We start from the raw sequence: 23,462 nt of genomic DNA, 5'->3' as shown, positions 1-23,462 counted from the left end.
AGTGACAAGTTGTTCCTTCTGATAAAAACAAATTGATTGCTTTCAGACTTTTAAGAAGAGCTGCTTATTCATTCAATAAACATGTACCTGATTAATGCATAAGGTAAAGACATAAAAGATATGGTCTTTGGCTTCTGGAAGTGCAAACCACTAGGGACCACAGCAGGCCAATAGAGTGTGAGAGATGTAGGACCCAGGAGGGACATATAAACCTGACTTTGGGGACTGGGGGAGGAAATTGAGGAAGGGGCTCAGAGACAGTTCCAGGTAGGAGGTGACATCTTCTTCAAAGGCAAGTAAGAAGTAGCTAGATGAATAGGAGCTGGGTGAAGACCCCTGACAGAGGAAGCAGTGGGTCCCCACAGGAGAAAGGCACATTTGCACAGAACTTCAGGGTTATGATACCATTGGAAAATGAGCTTCAAGGAAAAAGCGATAACAGATGAGGCTAAGGAAATGTTCAGAGGCCCTCCCAATTTTACTAGCTGACTTTTTTATTCTAAAGGCACCGGGGAGCTGCTGAAGGACTTTAAGCAAGGGAGTATCAACATCTGACTTGTTTTTGAAAGGTTGATCCGGTGTCAGAATAAAGGGTAGAATGCAGGGCAGGAAGCCAGTAAGGAGGTCACTGAAATCACTCAGAGTCGAAGCACAGAGGGCCCCAACTATGGCAGTGGCAGTGGGAATGGAGAGAAAGATATAAATTCAGCAGGACTTGGAAGCAGAATGGAAGGGCTTGGGTGATTTACAGAAGTGACAAGGTTGAAAGTGGAGGAGTCTCAAACGACTTCCAGGTTCCAGGTTAGATGACAGGAAAAAAGTGGTGCTTTTCATTGAGCCAGGGTATGAGGAGAGGGAGCAGCGAGAAACTGGAATTTATCACCCCAGGCCCTGAAGAATAGCACCCTATAAGGAGGAGAAAGAACTATCTGTACAGGAAGTGAGAGAAGGAGAAGCCGAATACGTGAAAGATGAAGCAGTTGACTGTGGGGCACTCTGGCCAATGGAAAAGAATGTACGAAACGGAGAGAATGACCAATAAAATAAGCAGTAAAAGATGTCAACCTGATGCCTGTTGTGGGGTGCCTAATGGAGCTGACCTTGATGAAGACAGTTAACAGTGGACCACAGGGGGAAAGAGTCATGAGACTTCAGAGGCTTTGCTACTGTGTGACGATCCCTACAAATGACCTCTGCCTCAGGCTAGAATCTAGGGCCTAGGTGTTCAAATTTGCTATTGTTTTTGATAGGGACATACGCGATAGAATAAGCATTTGTGCCAGCAGTAGAGATCATTTCATTAGAAACGATGGTAATATATAGGTCATTAGTTATTCATAAATACAGGTATTTAGCAGTTAAATTAAAGTAGAGGGGGAAAAGGTCCACCTAGACAGTATAATACACTGTATTTTAGAAAGATGCTAGTTGATGACTAATTCTAAGCAGTTTTATGAGGGTAATGATATGTAACAAATGAAATAATTCTAGGAAACTTGTGGATGCTAGCTCAATGTTGAACCTAGATGTACATATCTGTTGCCAAGTCTTTTTGCTATATAAATATATTTTCAAAGAAATAAGAGATACAGGCCCCCAACAATGGCTAAGGTTTAGGAGCATAGCAAAAAATAAATAAATAAAAATACGTGGCAGTTCTGAGACCCATGTACCCAGTTTCAGTACTCCACGGGCTCCCGTTCTTCAGGGATGACATTGTTCCCTATTGTGTCAAATAGTTGCTCGTAACATTGAGCCACCATGATAAGCTTTCCAAAAACAGCTACAAAAACATAAATCATAATTCATACTCTTCCAACTATGTGACTCACTTCTGAATGGAAGGCTACTTGGCTGTAAAAAAGAAGAAAATTTTACCTTTTGCGACAGCACGGATGGACCAGGAGAACATGATGCTAAGTGAAATAAGCCAGTCAGAGAAAGACAAATACCCTATGATCTCACTCATGTGTGGACTCTAATGAACAAGCTGAACTATCAAGCAAAATAGAGACAGACTCATAGATGGAGAGCAGCAGGCTGATGGTTCGGGGTGGGGGTGGTTGAGAGATCAAGCAAAAAAAAGAAAAGAGAGAAAGAACTCGTGGACAGGGACAACAGTGTGGTGATTGAGGGAATGGAGGTGGAAAGGGCATAGGAGGATAAACGGTAATGGAAAATATTACCGTTTATTTATTATTTATTACAATAATAAATAAACAAATAAACAAACAAACTGGACTTAGAATCAGCTCTTCAACTCTCCCTCTAACAAAATGTTAAGCAAATATTTTCTAAATGAAATAAGAACATCACTCTCATTAAATTTAAAAAAACCCCTGCAATTCTTCAAAATCTATAAAATCTTTTGATCTTCAAACAATTGAGAGTGGAAAGTAAGTGTAGGGCTCCAGTCACTATCTGATTGTGTGTGCTGATTTGGACTGAATGCCTGAACTTCCTAGAACTTCTCACATATTTTCCCATGCAGGTGTAATTAAATGTGTTCAGATGTCTTGTAAGATTACCTACTGGGAGTCTGACAAGTTTGGTCTCGTAGGACCTTTAAATTCTAAGAAAACTTACTCTCAGAAAACAGCTCAGGAAATCTCCAACGAAGATTTTTTCCTGCACTTGGGCTTCTGACTACGTTAAAATAAATCATTGCAATGTGCTTTAACAGCCCCCAGATAGCATCAAAACCAATGGGGCCAAAGTCATGGGGCTCATGACTTTAGCCCCACAACTTTGACCATGTTCTTTGTCACATCAGATGACAAGTTCGATGTGCGAAGGTCACGGCAGGAGCTTTCCCAATTTTGCAAGGTGTGCTGGACACACCAACTGCCTTTGGTTGAACCAAATAAACTGTTGAAATGCTCCCCCCTTTCATGGACCGTGCTCTGACTTCAACGAGGGGAGGTGACAGCTTTATGTTTAGATCAAAGCGTAATTATCACGGGTATTTACTTAGAATGCAGATTCCTGGGCACCGTGAGGTATCCAGCTTTCTGAAGGTGTGTCTCAGGAATGTGCACTTTTAACAAGCCCATCATGTAATTCTTAGGCACTCTTTAAAGTTGGAGACAAGCTGCTTAGGCTGTACTTGTTCATGGATGCTATTTCATTAGGCTAAACAAGTAAACAAAAAGGTCTTAGAGGTATGTATACGAGGTGGCATTTGGTTCAAGGGCTACATATCAGATCCTCCTGATTTAGAGTAACCTGAAAAAAAGAAGAGTTCCTGTACATGTAATGAGTGGTGGGTACTGTGGATTGGCTCTTTCAGTTCCCAGTCCAGCTCCCTCCTTGCATGTCTCTCTGACCTACAGTGGCTGCAAAACTAAAATCTGTATTTCTTGGACTCCTTTGCATTTAGCTACAGCTGCAGATGGGATTAGGTTTCACCAATCAGGCACCACCCTGAAAAAATCCTTGACATGAGAAGTTGGAGGCAACTTGCCTCCAAAGTGCATTTTGCCGGCTTGGTTGGTGTTGGAGGCAACTAGGCCATGTGATCAGCAGCAGTAACGGCTTCCTGAACCGGCTGTGGTGGCTTTAGAGACAGCAGTGGACTTAACTGGGATCTAGGTGCTGGATTGTTCTGGAAACTCACCCTGCTCTCCTAGCCCTCCCAGTGTTTTTTATAAGCCATCAAATACATTTCGATATATCCCTTTTTGTTCAACTCACTAGAGTGGATTATACTGTAAGTTAATAAGCATTTACTCCTCATAAAGCTTAGTCTAAACTTACCTTTGGAATTTTCCATTGGTATTTAAAAATTCAAATTGTATAATAAGAATCATATTAAAATTTTTTTAAAGGAGCAATTTTTGACTGGCAACCCGTAAGAATGTTAATGCAATTCTACCACTTAAGGCGCAGCAAATCGTTTACCTTTGACACGCCCAGGACATGTTCCTATGGATATCCGTCTACCACCTGAAGCACAGTAAACTGCAAGCTCACTGCTTATGAAAGAGATGATGTTTGGAATAGAACAACATCAGCAAAAAAGTGAGACCTAGATGCAAATCCCAGTTCTATCGCTTACATGCTGTTACTGAAACAAACTGTGGAAATTCTCCGAGCCTCAGTTTTCTGGCAGTGATCATATTTGAGTTTTTGAAAGATGAAATAAGACGGTTATGTAAAGCACCCACAACAGGAAGGGCACATCACAGATCCTGACGTGACTTGTTAATGCTATAGTTATTATTTTATCATTCTCACTAATGCTTCCAATGTTGACTTCATGTTCCGCTTCCCCATAGATTAAAGATCAGCACAGGAAAGTGATAAAAAGAGGTTGTGAAACTGCCCCCTGAGCTTGGATTGGATCAGCTCCCCCAAAGCAGGCAGGCTCCTCTCCACCTGGTGCAAAAGTGAGGCCCAATTGTTTGGGCAATGGGTGAAAGTTAACCTAAATTGCAGAGTTTCAAAAGTCAACTTTAGCTTCAGCAATAAATCCAAAACAGCTTTAGAAAACAGTGTGTTTAACCCATGCGCGGAAAAAGAGCAGAGAGTATGGGACTGGGAGGCCGTCATTCTAGAAACAAGTTGCCCAAGTTTAAATCTCATTTCTGCCGCTGACTAGCCTTGTGGCCTTTGCAAAGTTATTTCATCTTCCTGTGCTTTAGTTCCCTCACCTGTAGCATCTGCATAATACAGAACCCACCTTACAGCCTCACTGAGGACTAACTGAAGTTATGTGTACTAATGGCATATAGTACCTGAAAATAGCACACCTTCATAGATGCCCACCACAGTTATCATCATTGATGCTTCTCAACCACAGCTAGAACAAGCATCCCCAGTAATGTCACTTCCAAACTGGAAGCACGGTGGTTCAAGCCAAAACTCAGGGCACTTCATCTTTGATTCTTTCCATTACTGTTTCCACATCCCATCTGTCAAATCCTATCAGTTCTATCAGCAAAATATATCTTCAAACACTCCTCTCCATCACTCCTGCCTGGAAGACTGAAAGCACCCTCTAAATAGCCTTCTTTGCTTTTATGCTTTTACTTACAATAGTGTGGTCTTGTGGGAATAAATAACACTGTCTGCTTCAAGTCTCTGAATGCCTTTCCATCACACTTACAATGACGTGTGAACTCCTGACCAAGGCCTACAGTAGCGGAGACTTGCCCACCTCTGTGCTCATATCCCACCAGACGCTCTCTGCCCACCATAATCCAGCCACTCTTGCCTTTTTTTATGTTCCTCAAACACCCAAAACATTCCTGCTTTAAGCCCTTTGCACTTGGTGCTGCAAGCTCTTCCCTCTTGGGCTCTGCAAATGGCAAGTCCTCTTCCTCATTCAGGATTCAGTTCAAATATCGCCTTCCCAGGAAAACCTTCCCAGGTAACCTAAGTAGCTTCAATAGTCATATCACTGTTTTATTTCAACTGAAATAAAATTTTCATCAGAAATTATCTTCATATCTCCGTTGGCTTACTCTTCTATCACTTGTCCCTGCTGACAAGAATGTAAATGGTGTGAGGGTGAGGATTCTACTTTTTTTTCTTTTTTGGTGAACTTATTGGCAAGGAGTCTTTAATCTTGTTCAGCGTTCTTAGCTCTAGCACCTTAAAGTGCTACTCACTCATCTGTGGATTGCATGCATTGCAAACTGCTCCTAAACTACCCACAAAAATGCCCCTGTGACCAATTTCTCTTTTCTATAGGGTGGTAACAAGCTCTAAATTGTTTAAGAGGATATACTCAGTATAGAAATGCGGCGGAGATGAAGGCCGGGTAATGCCGGATTCAACCCTCAGCAGACGGTGTCCGTATTCACACAATGGCATTGCTGCATCACCCACCAGTTTTGCTTATTATCTGTCTCCCGCACTTGAGTTTGAGCACCATAAGGCAGGTTCTTCCAGTTCCCCACTGTTTTGTTCAAACGGCAGTGCTGAGCACAAAGAAGCCTCTCAAAAATATTTTTAAATGAGTGAATGAAGGATAAACATAAGGGCATTGTCATCAGCTGGGCTGAAACCATAGTCCTCCTTCTCTCTTGGGTTCCATAACTGCAAAATCCTAATGATGACAAGTGTAACGTTACAATATTCCCTTACTAACCCAAAATGGGGCATTAGCTAAATGCTCCTCAGATGAACTTTTAACCATTTTCTTTGTACCTTTAAATACTTCCCTAGCTCCATGAAAATGGAAAATTAGGACACAGAGCGAGGGGTAGACTGTAAACTCCATGAAGCGCAACAATGTAACTGTTTTGCTCACTATTGCATCTCTAGCCTCTTGGCAGTGCTTTGCTGAGTAAAGGACCGATAAACAATTTTTAATACATAAACAACCAGTGGAAAATGCCTTTCCTGGTAGATGTGGCAGGAAAGTATAACAATAAGCCCAAATGCTGACCTGCTTTTATAGAGCTCCCCTTCTAACGGAACTCGGTAAGTATAATATGACCTTGCTTTCCTTTGTTGACCCAACAGGGGCATTTTTTTAAAAATGTATATACTTTCCTACAGTAAGGTCAGTGGAAGTCAGTGAGAGGTCTGAAATTCTTTAGTTTATTTAGAATTCAGTACAAAACTATAAATTTCTCCCTGTTTCCCCAATGAGTTTCAATCCGTCATAATTTCTAAAGCAGCCATTCATTGAAAAATTACTCACGGTGGTTTAGTGCTGGAAACACACAAAGAATAGGGTTTTACTTGAGATCAGATATGTTCAGAAGTGATGGTATTGGTTAAGCTTTTAAATGCTAATCTCATCGCTCCCAAAGCACTGGTTGATTGTTATCTATCATTCCTACTATAGCAGGCAAAATAATAATAATAATAATAATAATAATAATAATAATAATAATAATAAAAATCTCATAGAGCTGAATCCTTCATGTAATCCAGACCCATTCCCAGTTTGTCTAAAGAATGAAGTCAATGACCTTTTCTTCAGAGTAAGATGGGCATAGGATTGCTGCTCTCCTCTCAGTGACTTGTTTTCCTTTATTCTGACTTTCCACCTGATATCCAAGAAGTTACACTTAGCATTCTCCATAAAAGAGTATGTAGAAGACTTCAAACTCAGTAGGGAAAAGAAGATATACAACAGAAATAAAAGGAGAGAACTTCTTATAATCTATCAGATGTGAGTACTATCATCACACTATTTATTAATTTTTAAAAAGGTTTTGAGATGACAATCTTCAAAGTAAATGTACACTATGTTGTGTTCTGATTCTTCCCTGAAAAAGAACCAAGAAGATTACCAATTAAGAGTCCTAGTTTAAAAATCAAAAGAAGAATATGTAGACTGTATTTTAAACCCTAAAAACCTTCCTTTCAATAATGCTGGGGGGAGAAAAGGAACTTTGCTCTTGGGGCAGAAAAGAGGGTTGAGTAGGTAATAATCATCCCAGTCCTGTGGCTCCTTTTCAAAGCAGCTGCTCAGCAGAGGACTCAAATGGAGGTGGAGGAATAAATGTAAACAGGGAGACTGCTTGGATAGCAAAGAGATTCTCTCACCATATGGGAGACAATGGGGCCCAACTTACCAGGAAATGAAGAGAGGACCTTGTGAGCAGTGGGTCCATCTCAATGAAATTTAAAAGATGTGTTGCAGCTGCTGTAAGATTTAAGAGCCAAACCATTTTGTACATTCACTTCATTGCTTAATTTTGGAATGATATCTCATCTCCTCATCATGGTACTCTTTGCATTATTACTTGAAACTTGAAAAGCTCTACGGGTGCCATAGAAATATTAACCTTTCAGTTCTACACCCAAAACCACGAAGCTTACCTGGCTAACCAAAAAAAAAAAAAAAAAAAGCCATGCTACAAGGTTGTATAACTTTAACTTAAAAAAGGTCAAGACTGAAAACTTGGCACCAAGAATGGCCCACAAGTGAATTTTTTAAGGATGTAAAATCTCGGCAATGTTACTTTGGAGCACTGTATAATAAAGCAGCACTATTATTGCCTTGGTTGCTTCTGATCATAGATTAAATTTGCGCCTTCTAATCACAAGTGAATTTGAAAACATCATTTCTTGTTAATCCTCCAACGTCCTTTCTCACATTACACACATCAGTCTCCGAAACTACACAACATACTGCCTTGTCTACTGCACTGGCCAACTCTTAACCAGCACAAACTGCGGAAAGAAAATATGAAAGGAAGCATCTTGAAGAGGGGTGACCTGGGGGGAAGAATCTATTCACTGTATTTATCAGTCTTATAATTATAAATCAAAAAACACATCTAGGCGAATGGAGGAAGATGACAGTAGCACCAACACAAAGCAAGGGTTAGGAGGGGCACACAGCTCAGCTTTAATGCTAAGTAACTGTGAGATGCCGAGCAGCTTGCTCAACCTCTCTAATCCCGCCTTCTCCTTCTGTAAAACGGAATCATCACAGACCACCCTCTCAGGTGGAGAGAATTAGGAGATAAAGTATGTAACAAATACACTTAGGAGGGAAACTGGCACATTGAATGAGCATCAGAATCAACATTTTCTTCATCATCATCAACAGTACTATGTCCTAAAATCTTTTCTGGCTTATAAACCCTTTATACATCTTACATGAGTGAGCACCAACTGGTACTTGCCATTCAACCACTGTGTTATGTCCTTAAAGATGGTAAGCAACTTGCCCTACCCACATCTCTTTTAAATCTATTCTCCTCTACAACCCAAGTGGCCCATTTATGATTTCTCTCTCTGAACACAATTATGTTGGAAAAATTGTGTTTGTGTGGAGCAGTGGTGCACGCATAGTTATATCTGTTTCCTACTGTCATCAGTGCATAACGGTAATGTCCTCCTACCTTCCAAATTACCCTCCTTGCTGTCAACCATGTGTCAGCAAGGTCAGTAAGCATAAACTTGCCAAATACCCAAATCCATGCTACTAGTGCTAAGAGATGTTCAGGATGCTGATTGATAGTATAAGATTCCATTGAAAATACACCTGGCATGGTCCCTTAATTCCTAGTTTGGTTCAGAAAATCTTTACCAAGATTTGAGTGCTGTGCCACCAGCTGGAGGTACCAACATGAGGCAATTTAGCCAGGTAGACAGGTAAGTAAAAAGATAATTTCAGGATGTTTTAAGCACACAATTTTTTTAATGCTATAGGAGCACAGGGTGGGGTCACTATACACAGTGTGGGTGGGGGCAGGGAAGAAGGGCAGACGGACTTCGGGGGAGGGCTTCCGAGAGGATGACCCACTTCAGCCAGATGACTGGAGAGGCTCTCAGGGCCTTTGAGACTGAGGGCAGTGTGGTGGGCATGTCACTGTACCACTGTTCCCAGGCTGGTGACACTGGGATGAAAGTTACAACTGGGGGAGTAGTAGAGATCAGCACCAGCCAAATCACAGACAGTCTGTATAACTGCTGAGAGTTGGGACTTCACCTGCAGGTAATGCAGAGTCACTAGAAGATTTTAACCAAGGTAGGTACATTGTCACACTTCCATTATAACTCTGGACTGTATGCGCTAGAGAGAATCTTTAAAATTACAGAATTCACCGTTCATTTCGTTGGATAATGAAATGAATGCCCCCAGAGAGACTAAACCATCACCAGCACATGGCTGAATTCAGAACATGGGTCTCCTGTGCTGTTAGCAAGGTCTCCTGACTTCCCTGCTTTACCCTTCAAACGTCCGGACACACATTTTCAGGGAAAGATGCAAAGTTAAGCCCCTCTGTAACCCAGCTCTTCTAAACAACTCTCAAAAATAATACACGCCAATGATTCTGTCTCATTCTCCCTTGGGTCTTAAAAGAATGAACTTAAGGCATTTTTTTTTTCTAGTGCTCATTTAAAAGAGATTTCACTTCGTGATTTTACAGTCTTGGTTCAAGTGTTTGTGTTAGATCCTACTCCATACAGAACCCAAAATTACTTCACACAGTTGCACTTTTTTAGGTTGGTAACTTAATTGCTGAGGTAGCAATAGTCAAAGACTCAGTCAGGAAACCTCCAGAAACAGCCTTTAAATTATACAATGTCAGAAAACAGAAGCTGTTTTCTGTCTTTCACAAGTGCTCGAACAAGTCCACACTCCATCAATAGGAACGGAGAGTTGAATGTTTTGTCAAAGAGCAGAATGCTTGTTTACCTGAAGTAATGGGCTGATCAAAGGGCCTTGTATCTGTCTTGATGGATACGAAACTCACTCGAAGACTAACCTGGATAATCAATTCCTTAAACTCTAAACACAATCACCCATAAGAAAATAAACCCTGAATTCATAACGAAAACAACCCCTAACTGTTGGCCATACACACTTACCTAGCTGAGCACATGTCTCTCCCCTCTCCCCCTAGAAAGCTGAAAATGAGAAATGAATTTTCCAGCAGCTAACATTTAAGTAGGGTTTCTGGGTATCTGGAATGGTGCTGGCCCTTCTCATGGACTGGCTCCTTTAATCCTCACAACCACCTAAGGAGGTAGACACTATTATAAACCTCATTTTACAAATGAAAAAATCAGAATGTTAGAAATATTAAGTGACTCAGAGCCATCCAATTTGAAGAGGTGAGTCCAGATCTCACTCTGCAAAGCTGTTAAGACATACTATATATAAAGTCGTTTCAGGCTTGTTTTGGAAGACATTAATAAACACAAGGTTTTCATGAATTTAGAGAGTTTGGATTTTTCACCACTCAAAGCTCAGAATGATAGGACCCTTGGCCTCCGAATGGAGCAGCCTGGTCTGCAGAGAATGGCTCTATCAATTACGTCTGTCTCTCACCACTTGTGAGACAGCCAAGAGGTGTGTCAGCATCCCTAGTTCAAAGGCCCACACCGGCCGCGAGCCAGACTCTGCACTGATCTCAGTTCACGGTTACACAGTCCTGTTTTCCATAAGCACCCTTAATCTCTCAGGGCTTTTCAATGACCACAGGTTTTAAATTGTTACAGCCACCCCACAAAAGCAGCAAACGGACGGAGTAGACAGTCTGACGCGTGCTGATCTGTCTGCTGGCATAATCCAGTCCCTAAACACAGCGACACCTCTTACTGAACATCAGTTCTGGGTCAATTTCCATACATTATCTTATTTAGTCTTTATATTCTTCTGACTACACATGAGAGCCCCATTATACACATGAGGACATCGGGGCCTGGAGAAAGAAAGTAAAGAGTGTGCCCCTGGTCTCCGTGACTAATGGAGCAGGGTCTCAGGCCACATTCCCACTCATTTCATAGCCCATGCTCCTTCAGGTGTCTGTGAGGTTGACGGGTCAAACAGTTTGCACACATATGTTAGATCTGAAAAATACTTTTTTATAATAGTAAAAATCTGTGAGTGACAACCACAAAGCAAGTAAATAACACATCTAGGTTTAAAAGGTAAAAAAGGAAAGAAACCAAAGAAAGGAGGGAGGGGTGAAGGGAGCAGAGAGGACATGGGGGAAGGATGGAGAGAGGAAGGCAGCAAAGTATTACTAGTCCATTGTACAGAAGAGGAAACGCAGTTAAGAAAAGGTGAAGCAAAGTTAAACAATTTGCCTGAGGTCTGTTAGCAAGCTAGAGTCAAGCCACAGGTAAAACTGATGTCCTTTTGCCATAAAAGCTATGCTCCTTCCATTCTCCCTTGACAAGAGGCTATATTTCTGTCAACGCTAGAAATGACTTCTCCTCCCAGATAAGGCAAAGTAGGAAATCACTCACCAGTTCATGGGAAAGACTCATATTTGGGCCCTCTCAATTGTTATACCAGAATTAGAAGGTTTAGCGATGCAGGCTCACGTTCCAGACGGCCGGCCTGGTTCAGAAGCCAGCTCCAAGCACACACCAGCTCCGCGACCTTGGGCACGTGATAGGAAGAAGTAACTTCGCTCTAGGTAAACTATCTTGAGATTATAATTATACACATTTAGCTCTTTTTCAGTTTTTGTTATAGTAGGGAATGAAAGCTATCAAATTACTCAGGACTAAAGCAAATTTAAAGCCTGAGTTATTTGGATAAATGGCTTCACCTTTCCCTTCCATTCAGAGAGTGGAGACTTCTAATCAAAGTCACTTTCTTTAAGAAAGAAGTCATCACTATTGATAAGCTTGCCATCTGTTTAATGCTAATAATAATAGTAAACATTTATGTAGTGTTTCCTGTGTGTCAAACACTGGGCGAAGGGCTTTTTTGTGGATAATTTCATTTGGTCTTCATAACCACCTTTGAGAAGGGTCCTATCGCTGTCCGTGTTTTGTAAGAGGTAAAAACTGAGGCTCCGAGATTTTGCGCTGCGCCAACCAAAGCAGGCTGTTTGGGTCGTCACACCTCTGCTGTGTTGTCTCCTTCATCTGCATTCAGATGCTGCCAGGACCTTTTAGCTGACACTTTCATTTCCATTAAACTGATGAGTAAGTCACACAGCGATGCTGCCGACAAGGGCGTTCCAATAGTCATTTGTTTAAAAAATCGTAATGTCAAAGCAGACAATAAATTACAAAGCAAAGGTCATAACTTAAATGGCTGAGAGTTTTAAAAACCAGACATAAGCATAATGATATCATTATTAAATAATTTTCCCATATGCTCACAGTCACTTAAAGTTTCTTTGAAAATAGGGTTAGAGCCAATTGATTAAAGTGATCCTTGAAGCATCTTTTCTTCTAAAAATTTATTTTGAAACAATCTTTAAATATTTTAAAACCTGCCCTATGCCAACAAAAATACAATTTTATTTGAAAGACACCAACTTTTGGCAGTAATTCTTAATTCCATAAAGTAAAATGTCATTTTTCCAGTCTGTTAGGAGCCTCCTTTACAAGGAAGAGTCAAGACAGGGCAGGCATTTGACAGCTAAGGAGGCTGAGGCGGGAGAGGCTGGTGACCAGGCCCAGGGGCCCTGCCTTGGGTGTGTGTCCTTGCTCCTGGGTGAGACTAAGGAGCTGGCTCAGAAGCTACCTGTCACTCACCCAGAAACTCAGCTTTCCTGCCTCGGTCTTCTCAGATAGGACTAAAAGCTATTGTCTCCATACACAAATTCTTTTTAAAGCTCACGCCATACAGATTGTATGTACATGTATGCATACCTAAACATAGGTGCATGTTACTGAAGTGGTTACGCTGATCTAGTCTTTAGAATTCAACAGCCTTGTCTCCCAATCCAAGCTCTTCTGCTTACTTGCATTCTTTTTTCTTTTAATCTTGGGCAAGTTTTCTTAATCTCTGTGAACTTTACGTTCCTTATTTGTTTAAAAATATCATATCAATCATAGCATTTACTTAATAACTTTTTTTGTGCTAGAATCAAATGAGATATACCTGTGCGGTTTGTTGTGGTGAGTAATCACAAATACCTATTAACTTATTACCTACTCTTATTATTTCCTCATTCAGTAAATTGCTTTCTCTTCTCTTTGTAAGCTGCTTGTCTTTGGCCTATCTTGTATAACTGCTTCCTTTCACAGTAAGGGGAGAAAGGTAAAGGAGATGAAATTGGAAGAAAAATTTGTTTAATTTACTAAGAGCACTCATAAGTGTTAAAGATGTAAATAACATAAATAAGAAAGTTAAAGTATTACTCCCCGAGGATTATTTTAGTACATTTATTTATGCAAAGGCAGAAATTGCTAACAATGAATTTATTTCTTACAGCATATGATTTGCTGTAATATTTTGATTCACTATTCTAGCGGAGAAGGAAACGATTATTTATTAAGTGCTAGTCCCTGTGCCCTTATACAGTCTGTCTCACTTAATCAATACTACTAATAGGTAGTTCTCTCTGCACTTATTTTGAAGATTGGAAAAATAAAGTTTGGAGAGAAACACCTACTGACGGTCACACAGCTAGTCCGTGGCAGCACCAATACTACATTTGAGCCATAACTCAATCCAGTGCTTTCTGCTTCCTCACACAGCCTCCAGTTTCCCTTGGTAAATGGTATTGCATAGTCGCAGAACATAATGCTGTAAACAGTGAACAAAGTAGCCTTTTCAATCATCGCAATAGAGCCAGCACAGTAGTTAAAATTTTGCCCCGTTTAAAAAAGAGAAAGAAAAAAAAAGCTTCAGAAGAATGTATCAGCACATAGCAACCTGCATCACGCATCTACTCCTCCCACAACACATTATCTGAGATGAGCCGCTTTGCCAAGCAACTGGAATCATGAAGTGTTTTTTGTCCAAATTCTAAAACTGGCAGCTGTTTTTAATATCTGAATTCTATTTGTTTTTGATTCAACGTTCCTGTAAACAGAATCTGTATAGTTGAGGTAGTGAATAAGCCACACTAATGCACTGTGGCTGTGCCAGATAAATCTATTTGGGTGTTAATCTTGGCAATCAACACTTGGAGTTGGCAGGGGCCAGACCTTATCTGAGTTTCCTCATCTCTGAAATGGGATTTGAAAACATCGGACCTACCTCCCAGAAGAAAAGTTCTACCACTTAATTAATCTTGGAACTGTTTTCTACTGAGTACCACTCTGGTGTGATCTTATTATCAGGGTGATTTGATTTTGTAAAACATTGATGGAAACTCTTTAAAATGGCTGTACATTTAAATGTCAAAATCTGACACATAAAACAGTAAATTTCATTTCTTCATACTGAATGATTCATACGTGACACTTGTACAGAAGTGGAATGATAAATGGTCAAGTCCTTTTTGGATTTAAAAGCCTATTTCAATTGTTTAAGAATACAAAAGATTCAAGTTTCAAATAGGACAAAAGGAAGTCCACTATTTTCTAAGTATTGTTAATATGTCACGGCACATTATAAAAATACCTGTACTAAAGTTTTAAAAATGCTTTCCTGGGAAGAGGTTAAGAATATTTTTTAATGTTATAATTTGTTGCAAAACCAATGAAAAGATGATGTAAACCCTATTTTGTAGTGCTTTTGTAATTAATTTTATCCAATATTAAAAACATGCTGCTAACCCCTCTTTCATTTTGTCATGAATGTTTTGTAACTCCTTCATTACCTCTGCATTTTAGTGCCCATTTTGGACCACCTGGAGGCAGAAAGCGCAAGCCAAGCACCCCGTCTAACAAGTAAAAGTACGTGTTAGAGTCAGTCCTCGACTTCACAGAACATGTCTGAGATCTCTGGGCAGGGCTGGCTGAATAGAGCAGATTCCTAAATTGCAAGAGATCCAAACTAAAGCAATCACAAAGGGTGTAGTTGGTCATCAAAAATGGGAATCCTTAATGTGTTGACTATTTCAGAAGCATTAACTTATAGGTTTACAAAGAACCATAAGTAATGGTGTGTGACTGCTGAGGTTTGTATTGCCATCCTTGGGTCTTCTAGATCATATTAGAAATCATTTTATATGAAACACTTCTACCCTTTCTCCCTCCTCTTCATCTAAGGGTCAGCAGTTAATATAAACTGTAACAACCATCTGTACGGACAACGCATGCCAGGAGAGGGGCAAGGACTACAGCACAGCCCACTTTGTCTGCTTGGAAATCAAGGAACCCATGTATTTTCACAAGGCACTTGTCTTGAAAAGTGTTGAGAAAGGGACTCTCAGTAAGCAGTGGGAAAACTCAGCACAAGGGGGTCCCTCACCATAGACAGCCACTATTAAATTGGAATTTTTAGAGGTAATCGGGGTTATTCAAATACCCTTTAAGGCCACACTCTCATCCAGTTATGAGATGCACTTAAATGGAAAGGTTGTTGGCTTCAGAGATTTTATGTCAAGTTGAAAGAGAGACAGAAGTTCTAAGAACCTGCAGTGCCTTTGTCCAGGTGAACTTCTGCTCATGAAAGGACAACAGACTGTGTGCAAACAAGACAAACACAACGCCCCCCCACCCCACGCTGCTGTGCTCTGTCCTCCCAGATCTGCAGCCTGGCGCATTATGCAGTGGAGGTGCCCTTTCTGCAAAAAGGAAAGAGGCTGAGGCTTTCTTTCTCAAGTGAACGCTGACTTTGCTCTTGCCTTTTGTGCCCTTTTGCATTGTCACCCTAGAGAGTAAAAGCACTCTTTGCAAGGAAACTGCCCGAATTTTCAGCTCCTGTCTGTGCAACCAGAAAACAGAAAAGGCACCCTAACTGCACCCTCGAAGACCACGTGTTAATCAGCAGTACTCAAAGCCCCAAGTCAACAGCTACACCTGCAAAGTCAAGTACTGAATTCCTGCACACAGACAACTGAACTCTTTTTGATAGTCCAGATCACTGCCTCAATTCTGAACTTTGTATCAGGGGGTGGCTCTCTAGACTCTGCCTGCATTTGGAGAACAGCATTATTGTCATTGTCACTGCTCAATTTTCTGAGGAATCCATGGTCTCTCAACTGGAGTCCAGCAGATCTTTGAATCGTCTTGTGTCAAGAACGAGATAAGGACTCTCTGTGGCTTCTGACTGCTAAGGAAAACCTGCTGCTGATGACTGGGCTTGCCCCAACTTTCAGCTGATGTCAGCTCTAGAGAGAAGATAAGGAAAGGAGGTAGGTGAGAGGTGTTCCTGAGAAGGCACTGGACCTGCAAAAATCCTTGGCAAAGTGTTCTCCACTGGAACCGTCTCTCTCTGAGACAGAGAAGGGCTGCTCCCTCCTTTTCCAGCCTGTGTTTTCAGCTGTGGACCCCTCCTCTTCACTGTCTTCTGAGAACTAATGCTAGGGCGTGACCCAGAATACTACTAAAAGTCAGTGCCTTGCCCAAGACTTGCCTAAGACTCAGTGACTGTGGCCACTGGAGCAAGAGCCAAATGCAGGACCCATTCATTCCTCTGATGCTCTCTGCTAAGGCTCTGTCTACTACACAATCAGATTCTCTCCATTTCTGCTGCATGCGCACAGTTACTGGAGACTGCAAGAATAGAAAAGACAAGCAAACACAGGGAGGCACTCAATACCTTTTCTTAGCCTATCGGCTCTGGCTGTCTGCTTTACCTTGTGGCCCTTTCTCACTTAGAGAATTTAAAGATCAGAAGAAAGTAAAGATCCTCTTCCACAATGGATATTGCTGAAATAGGAAAGTGTAAATATCATTTTTGTTAAAAATATCAAGTAGCAGGTGAAATGGCTAAAAGGAGAACAGTCTAAATTTAAATCTCCTTCTTTCTCCTCAATGGCTGGTTCATTATCATAAAACAATGGTTGTAATTTATTTTCACACCAAAGCAATGGCTACATAAATTTCAACACCAAAGGAGGCTTAAATGCCACATGATTCAAACCTCTATTTTACTAGTACCTTCAAAATAGACAATTTTAGAACTTGAAGGCACTTAGAAATCACCTAGTCCTACTTCCGCATTTACAGTTGAGGAAACTGAGATTTGGAGAGATTCAAACCTCTTGCCCAAACCATAAACCTCTCCAAGTCAATGTGGTAGCCTAGACAAACAGTAAAATGTAGCCAACACACAAAGAGACCAACATAAAGGATAGTTTTCCTTTAGATGACATATATTGAGATCTTAATAAAAGAACCATGAGGCCTAATTACAAGAAAAACACAGCCCCCCCCCCACCTCCACCACCGGGTGGCCATCACTTCCATTTGTTTGTTTGTTTGTTTGTTTGCTTTTCTGGACTGGGGAAATGGGTGGAAATATGATAATAACAATCCTCTCAAACTCCCAGCCCCTGTAAATGGTTTTTCCTGTGCCCATAATTAAGTAAAAAGGCAAAAACATTTTGCTGCATCTATAAATAAGAATACAGTCAATGGTTTCTATGAGACAAAGTCTATACAAAGTAACCTTGAAAACAGCATAGATTATAAAAGCATCCTGGTGTTGCTTCACTTTGTTTCATAAATTGTTCTGACTATACAGGTGACACACCCAAAACCAGTCCCCTGCGGCTGCTCATTCACGGACTAAGAAAAAAGATAAGAGATTGCTCCTAAGAGATTTCCATCCAAGTTCCTTACCCTAATTTACAAAAGGGAACATTAAGGTAATTGAGAAGAGGAAAAAAAAAAATATCTCTCAAACTTGCATAATGGATAAAAAAAAAATGTCACTGCTTGTTGCCTGGGAAAGACAATAAAGACACCCTGCAGAAATGAATGCATGGCCTCACTCGGAAGAGCAAGTGCAAGAACACAAGGGATAGAAGCTAAGTCTCTGGCCTAAAATAAAATAAACCCTTAGCATCGTACAAGGGGAAAATAGAAAGCAAGAGTGTGGAAATATGGAAGCGAATCCGAGGTGGCAATAATATTTCCATTTTCTATTTCTGTTTTCAATTGTAAGTCTCTCATTCATGTTCATTTGTAAAGAAACACTCTAAAGAATTTAACATCCCTCAGGTCACACATAGCCTTTGTTTTCATACACTTCCTAGTTTGATGTATATTAATTTATCTAGAAACAGGTATCAGCCTATAATGGGTGGCACTGAACACACAGATTCAGATTTATGAAAAGTTAGTCTCTGCTTTGCTGGTTCAACATCCTCTACCTGCAATAGGCAGTTTTTGGTTGGGTTGTAAATTAGCCAGCAGGCAATTTTCATCTCAGAAACAATAAGTTCAGAGTGTAACTACCGTAAGCCACTGTGCTGGGATAAAGATGTATAAAAATCGTGTTTAATCCTTACAACCACTGTGTGACAAAACTCTTTATTCCTATTTTATAACCACGGTACGGATTACTAAATGGAATTCCCAACAAATTTAACCATTTGCCCAAGGTCATTTGTCTCACCAGTGGTAAAAGAAGAATTAGAATCTTACTCTTTAAAAGCTGGAGCCTAGGATCTTTCGGCTACATCTGAGGGTCTCCCTAGACACGAGTGGGGAAGGTCATGGGGGGAGTGGGGTTCAACAGAACACACATAAAACCTCCAATATTCAGGGCAGCCATTCGGGCAGGGATTTTTTTTATGTTATAAGTGATGGAAAGATTTCAATCACCAACGATTAGAGAACAAATGTGACTCAATTTGCTATGTTCAAATCAGCAGTTAGACATAAATAAAGTTCAGCAATTTTAATTGGTTTGGCTCAGACCTTCAGATTTCCATATGGTTATTTTCCTTGTTTTATGTGAAATGTAATTGACTTAGCACTTGAGTTTTAAAATCTTGCCAGAATGTGTCAATTAAAAGCTACACAAAATATAATTATTCAAAGCACACATTCCAAATTGAGTGATTTTAAGGATAAGGTAAAAAAATGTTCTTTTCATAAATGTGGGGTTTTTTTTTCCCTACAGACTCGCATTATCACCCCAATGGCAAAGTTAATACAGACAAAAGAGACATATTTTCTTGGAACAACAGAAGCTGACAAGCATTCTATTTGCTTCTCTGAGAACTAATATATGCCTAAAACGGCCTCTTCTACACTGTTCGCAAGATGAATTTTTCCTTAATATTTTTAAAACTGACAGCAGTAAGGGACAGGGAAACTCTCCTAAACCATCTCAAAACTAGAATGTAAGTACATCAATAAATACGGTGCCAGGCCTATTAAACTGACTGCACTTTTTAAAATGGTCTTAAAAAATATGGTGCCCAACTGTTATTTAATATACCAGTATATCAGAATATTACGTTGAAATAAGTGATTATACATTGAAATCGATGTTCTCTCTGCATCTAAGCCACGATTCCCTTCAAACTGTAAAATCACACAAAGTGAATAAAATACCATCAGAAATCTGAAAAATGCAAAATGTATTCATTTCTGTACACTTGTGGTTAAGTTTATTGTTAAAAATGCTCCTCATAGCTATTGCTCATGTAATTATTTTCTTAATGCTAATATCCATCACACGTGCTAAATAAATGAAAGAATCATTTATTGAACCCCAATTAGTTGCTAATGGAGTTTTCACACTTATTTAGCTTGACTGAAAGGCCATAATGTTTGGTGTGCCCATGATTCTTGGAGAGCTGCACTTTAAATTAAAGTTTACTATTATTAAATTCTAATTTTACGTCTTGGGTAATGGGAGAGCACAAAACTGTTTGCCTTAAAGTAGAACTCTCCTATTGAGGCCACCTTTATAAATGACCATTTAAACTATTGATTTAATAGGTATTCCTTGCTGGCAAGGATAACATTAGATTCTGTAGAACAATTCATCTTCTTCGTGCCTGATTTCCTTATGCTACTCTCCATTCATACAGAGTTGCATAGAAAATTTCTTGTAACTTTTGGATTAGACAAGTATATCCATATGACTGAGGATCTAATCTGCCTCCCCATTTCCACAGATTATTTTATTGATTTCATGCTATTTCTAGTGTCCTCTTTTCAGTGGCATGAATGTAGAATTGCTAGAAGTATCCTTAAAGGAAACCCTGAAGGTCATTAGATCCCAGGCAATGAATAGCTTCATTTAACAAGGGCACTGCCCTCCTATGCCTGCAAGTCCTTTAACATCAGCAAGTTCCCCCAAAGGGCTTGCACTTTAACTTGGTCTGAGCAGGTCACATTTCTAAAATACTTAGCCGTCTCAAAAGTCCCTGGTCGGCAGCACTAAGTCACTAACGCCATAGCGTTTCAAGCTAGACTGACCTCTTTCTAGTGTTCAATGGAATTATTCCATGTAATCAGATTTACACAACCGTATAATCAAAGTGAGAAAGGAGATTACAGAGCTCACATTTGTTTTGAAAAGCAAGGGTGCAAGGATCATCCATCCTACTGACTCTCAAAGTGACATGATAGTAGTCGCCCCCCTTTGGAGTGTTGGTCATTAACCTGATCTGTCTCCAGTGCTCTTGTTTAAATAGGAAGGTTTAGGCTTTTTTCCTGAACTAGGAGATAGAGAATTCTCCACCCAGATCTCACCACTACCATTCATGTGAGCAGATGCTACTGTATAATAAGAAATTGGTTTTGTGCCCTAGCTTATTATTCCTGCAAAGCAGAAAACTTGTACAAATCAAGTAATTACAAGTGAAACTTCTCTTTCGTTGCCAGTCGTTTGCACTTGCCTTTCAACAGTACACTGTGGTACTCCCAGGTGTGGCCTTCAATGACCTGCCTATAAACCAACCTGCTTTCAAGAGAGGAATGTACACTCTCTTTCTCTCCTCTTTGGCTGCTGCCCTAGAAACCACACAAACCTTTCTGCCGGGCAATGTCCCTTCCCCCTGCCCTTTGCTACACCAATGCATGGGGCTTCATTCTGAATGTGTACATTTCCCAAGCCTAGATGTCTATTTTAAATACGAAGCGGGTCATTTAATATAGCATTTTCTGCACATTGGCGCCTTCATTCTGAACTGACGATTTGTACAAATCCCCAATTCCCCTTTCCCCCCAACACTTCTACATCCTGGATACATTTCAGGAATTGCAATCTCCGACAGAACCTCTGGGGGATGAAAGGGCAGCCTCACCCAACCAGGGCAGATACACACAACCCCAAAGAGGAGATATGAGAAGTAAGAACTGCAGGGGTGAAAAGAACTGTGGATAGGAGTACCGTGGGGGCCCTTCCTAAACGACAAGACACTTATCTGCTTCAAGGGAAAAAAAATCTAATTGTAACCCTGGGCGGTGCTTTACCCAGTGGTTAAATGTACAGTGAAACATTTAGCAGCACTAAGAATTACCTCAATAACTATCATTAGAGGTGCCCATTTATAAAAAGAAAAAGAACGAAACTTTCTCTTCTGTGTTGGAAAAAGGTACGTGCGGCGTGAAGGTATTACCCTATCTAGAGCTCTCTGGAGGGCTCCTCCAGAGCTGCAAAACCGGCAAATGCTGCAGGAGGCCAAGTTTCCCCTGCGGACTGAGCAGATTCTTTGCCCCTTGGAGCGCCGCTGATAAGGAACTCGGGGTTGGCTTCGCTCACGCTATATTGCACCGGCGTCCCCACGAGCCCCGCGCCCACCTCCGGGCTGCACAGAAATCTGGGTGCCATAGCGAGCAAAGGGAGCGAGCGTGACGTACGGGGAGCTGTTTTGTAATCTCCCGGAATCCAAGGGAAAATGTCTCCCGTGCAAAGACCTGCCTTTCCGTGATAGCAAACTCTCCGATCAAAGGGCAGATCCTTCCTCCTTACAGGAACTGCTGTTCCCAACTGACAGCTCCAAACTTAACGGCTGCGGCTGCAAACTTGGCACAAGCTCCCTCTCATCACTCCCACTCCTCTCTCTGGCTCACCCGGCCGGGAAGGCTCGGCCTCACACGCTACACCCGCCTCCCCCGCACTTTCTTGGCTGGAAGGGTGGGGAGATCCGCACACCCAGGCATCCCGTGCGGGGACGCGCTGGCCTCCGGGCGCGATTTTCTTGGAGAGCTAGCTAGCTCCCGGGCGTGCCCTACTCACTTGTGTCTTCTTCATAAGGAAAGGCAGTGCTGTGATCCAGCCCAGGCAGCGATGTGGCGACTCCGTTTAGCTGTTCTGGAGCTCCAGCATATTGCACGAGCAGCGGCTGCAGATAGTCCACGCATTGGATAGCCCGAGCGCAGCGCTCTTTCCGCGGCCCGTGCTTCCCCCGGCACACCCAGTCCGGCGCGAAGCGGCGAATGAAACTCAGACCAGCGCGCCGCCAGCACTTTTATATAGCTCCCACCCGCCTGCTCCGGACACGCCTCCTTCCCTTCCGGAGCCCCGGGGAAGCGAGTCCCGGCCCGGCGCAGGGGGAAGACTCCGAAGGGGGGTCAGAGCACTGTGTGTGCCCCACAAGTTGGACACATCAGGCCAAGCGCATCCTCTTGCCTTGGGGCCCGGGATGGGCACCGGTCGGAGGTCACCAGGGCTCAGGGGCACCGAGGGCAAAGCTTAACAACCTGCAGCTGCTGCAGGCGCTGCGGGCGCGGCGAGTCCCAGATCGGCCTCTCTGCTTCTCAGGGGCTCACCTGGCACCGCCCAGACAAAATACCTTGCGTGTTGGAAAATGCAGTGAGCTTCCTCTTTTAAGCAGAAGTGATTCAGAAGAGGGGTCCATTAGAAGCCTAGCAAATAATTCACCTCGTTCCCTTTAGATAATTTTTAAGGGACTTAATTAGCATGGTCTTACCCTTCTATATTTTTAAACAATTACTTTGGTGAATGAATATTTAATAATTAAAGGAATTGTTGACTCGGTGTTAAGTATTGCTAAGGGAAATGTTATTTTCCGAAGGGCTCACTGCTGTTTCTGTAGAAATTAAGATTGAAAGAGAAGCGATAGATTATTAACTGTGCAGGTTCCCACGCAGCAAGTGCTCTGAGAGCTGTACTTTTTGTTAGAGAAGTTTTTGAAATCGGAAAGATAGTGTAACAATAAAAATAGCGGACATCAATATCTAAGGACTTTACATAGATTATCTCATTGAATCTTTTCCCTAAATCTTTTCCTATTGTATAGGTCCTGGCATCTTTATTTCTATTTTATAGATTTAGAGAGGTCCGTTTTCCCAAACCAGAGCTAGTAAATGACCGAGCTTATTTTGAATCTAGCGCCCTGGCTATACAGCCTTTTAAAAATTCTTAAAACCAATATTGATTCTCCAAAACCGTTTTATACTTTTCTTATAAATGGAGATCATTTAAAAAGCATTTTTATTATTTTTAAAAGAAAATGTTAACTAGA

General features: G+C 41.3%; 1 protein-coding gene across 2 annotated transcripts in view; it reads right to left on the bottom strand.

The window, feature by feature from the left end:
- The window catches only part of KITLG (KIT ligand), a 92,321-nt gene extending 69,835 nt beyond the window's left edge, over positions 1 to 22,486 (bottom strand). The window contains exon 1 of one of the 2 annotated variants that reach the window (XM_024572331.4): positions 22,214 to 22,486. In XM_024572331.4, coding sequence (XP_024428099.1) covers positions 22,214 to 22,228 — 15 coding nt within the window. In that variant the 5' untranslated portion in view covers positions 22,229 to 22,486. The remainder of the gene's footprint in view (positions 1 to 22,213) is intronic. The other variant, XM_024572186.3, reaches the window with a different exon arrangement.
- Positions 22,487 to 23,462: the final 976 nt, after the last annotated feature.

This window comes from Desmodus rotundus, chromosome 3 (assembly GCF_022682495.2).
Source record: "Desmodus rotundus isolate HL8 chromosome 3, HLdesRot8A.1, whole genome shotgun sequence".
In the NCBI taxonomy this organism is placed as follows: domain Eukaryota; kingdom Metazoa; phylum Chordata; class Mammalia; order Chiroptera; family Phyllostomidae; genus Desmodus; species Desmodus rotundus.
Note: the sequence above shows the minus strand (reverse complement) of the source record. Positions and strands in the feature narration are given on the sequence as shown.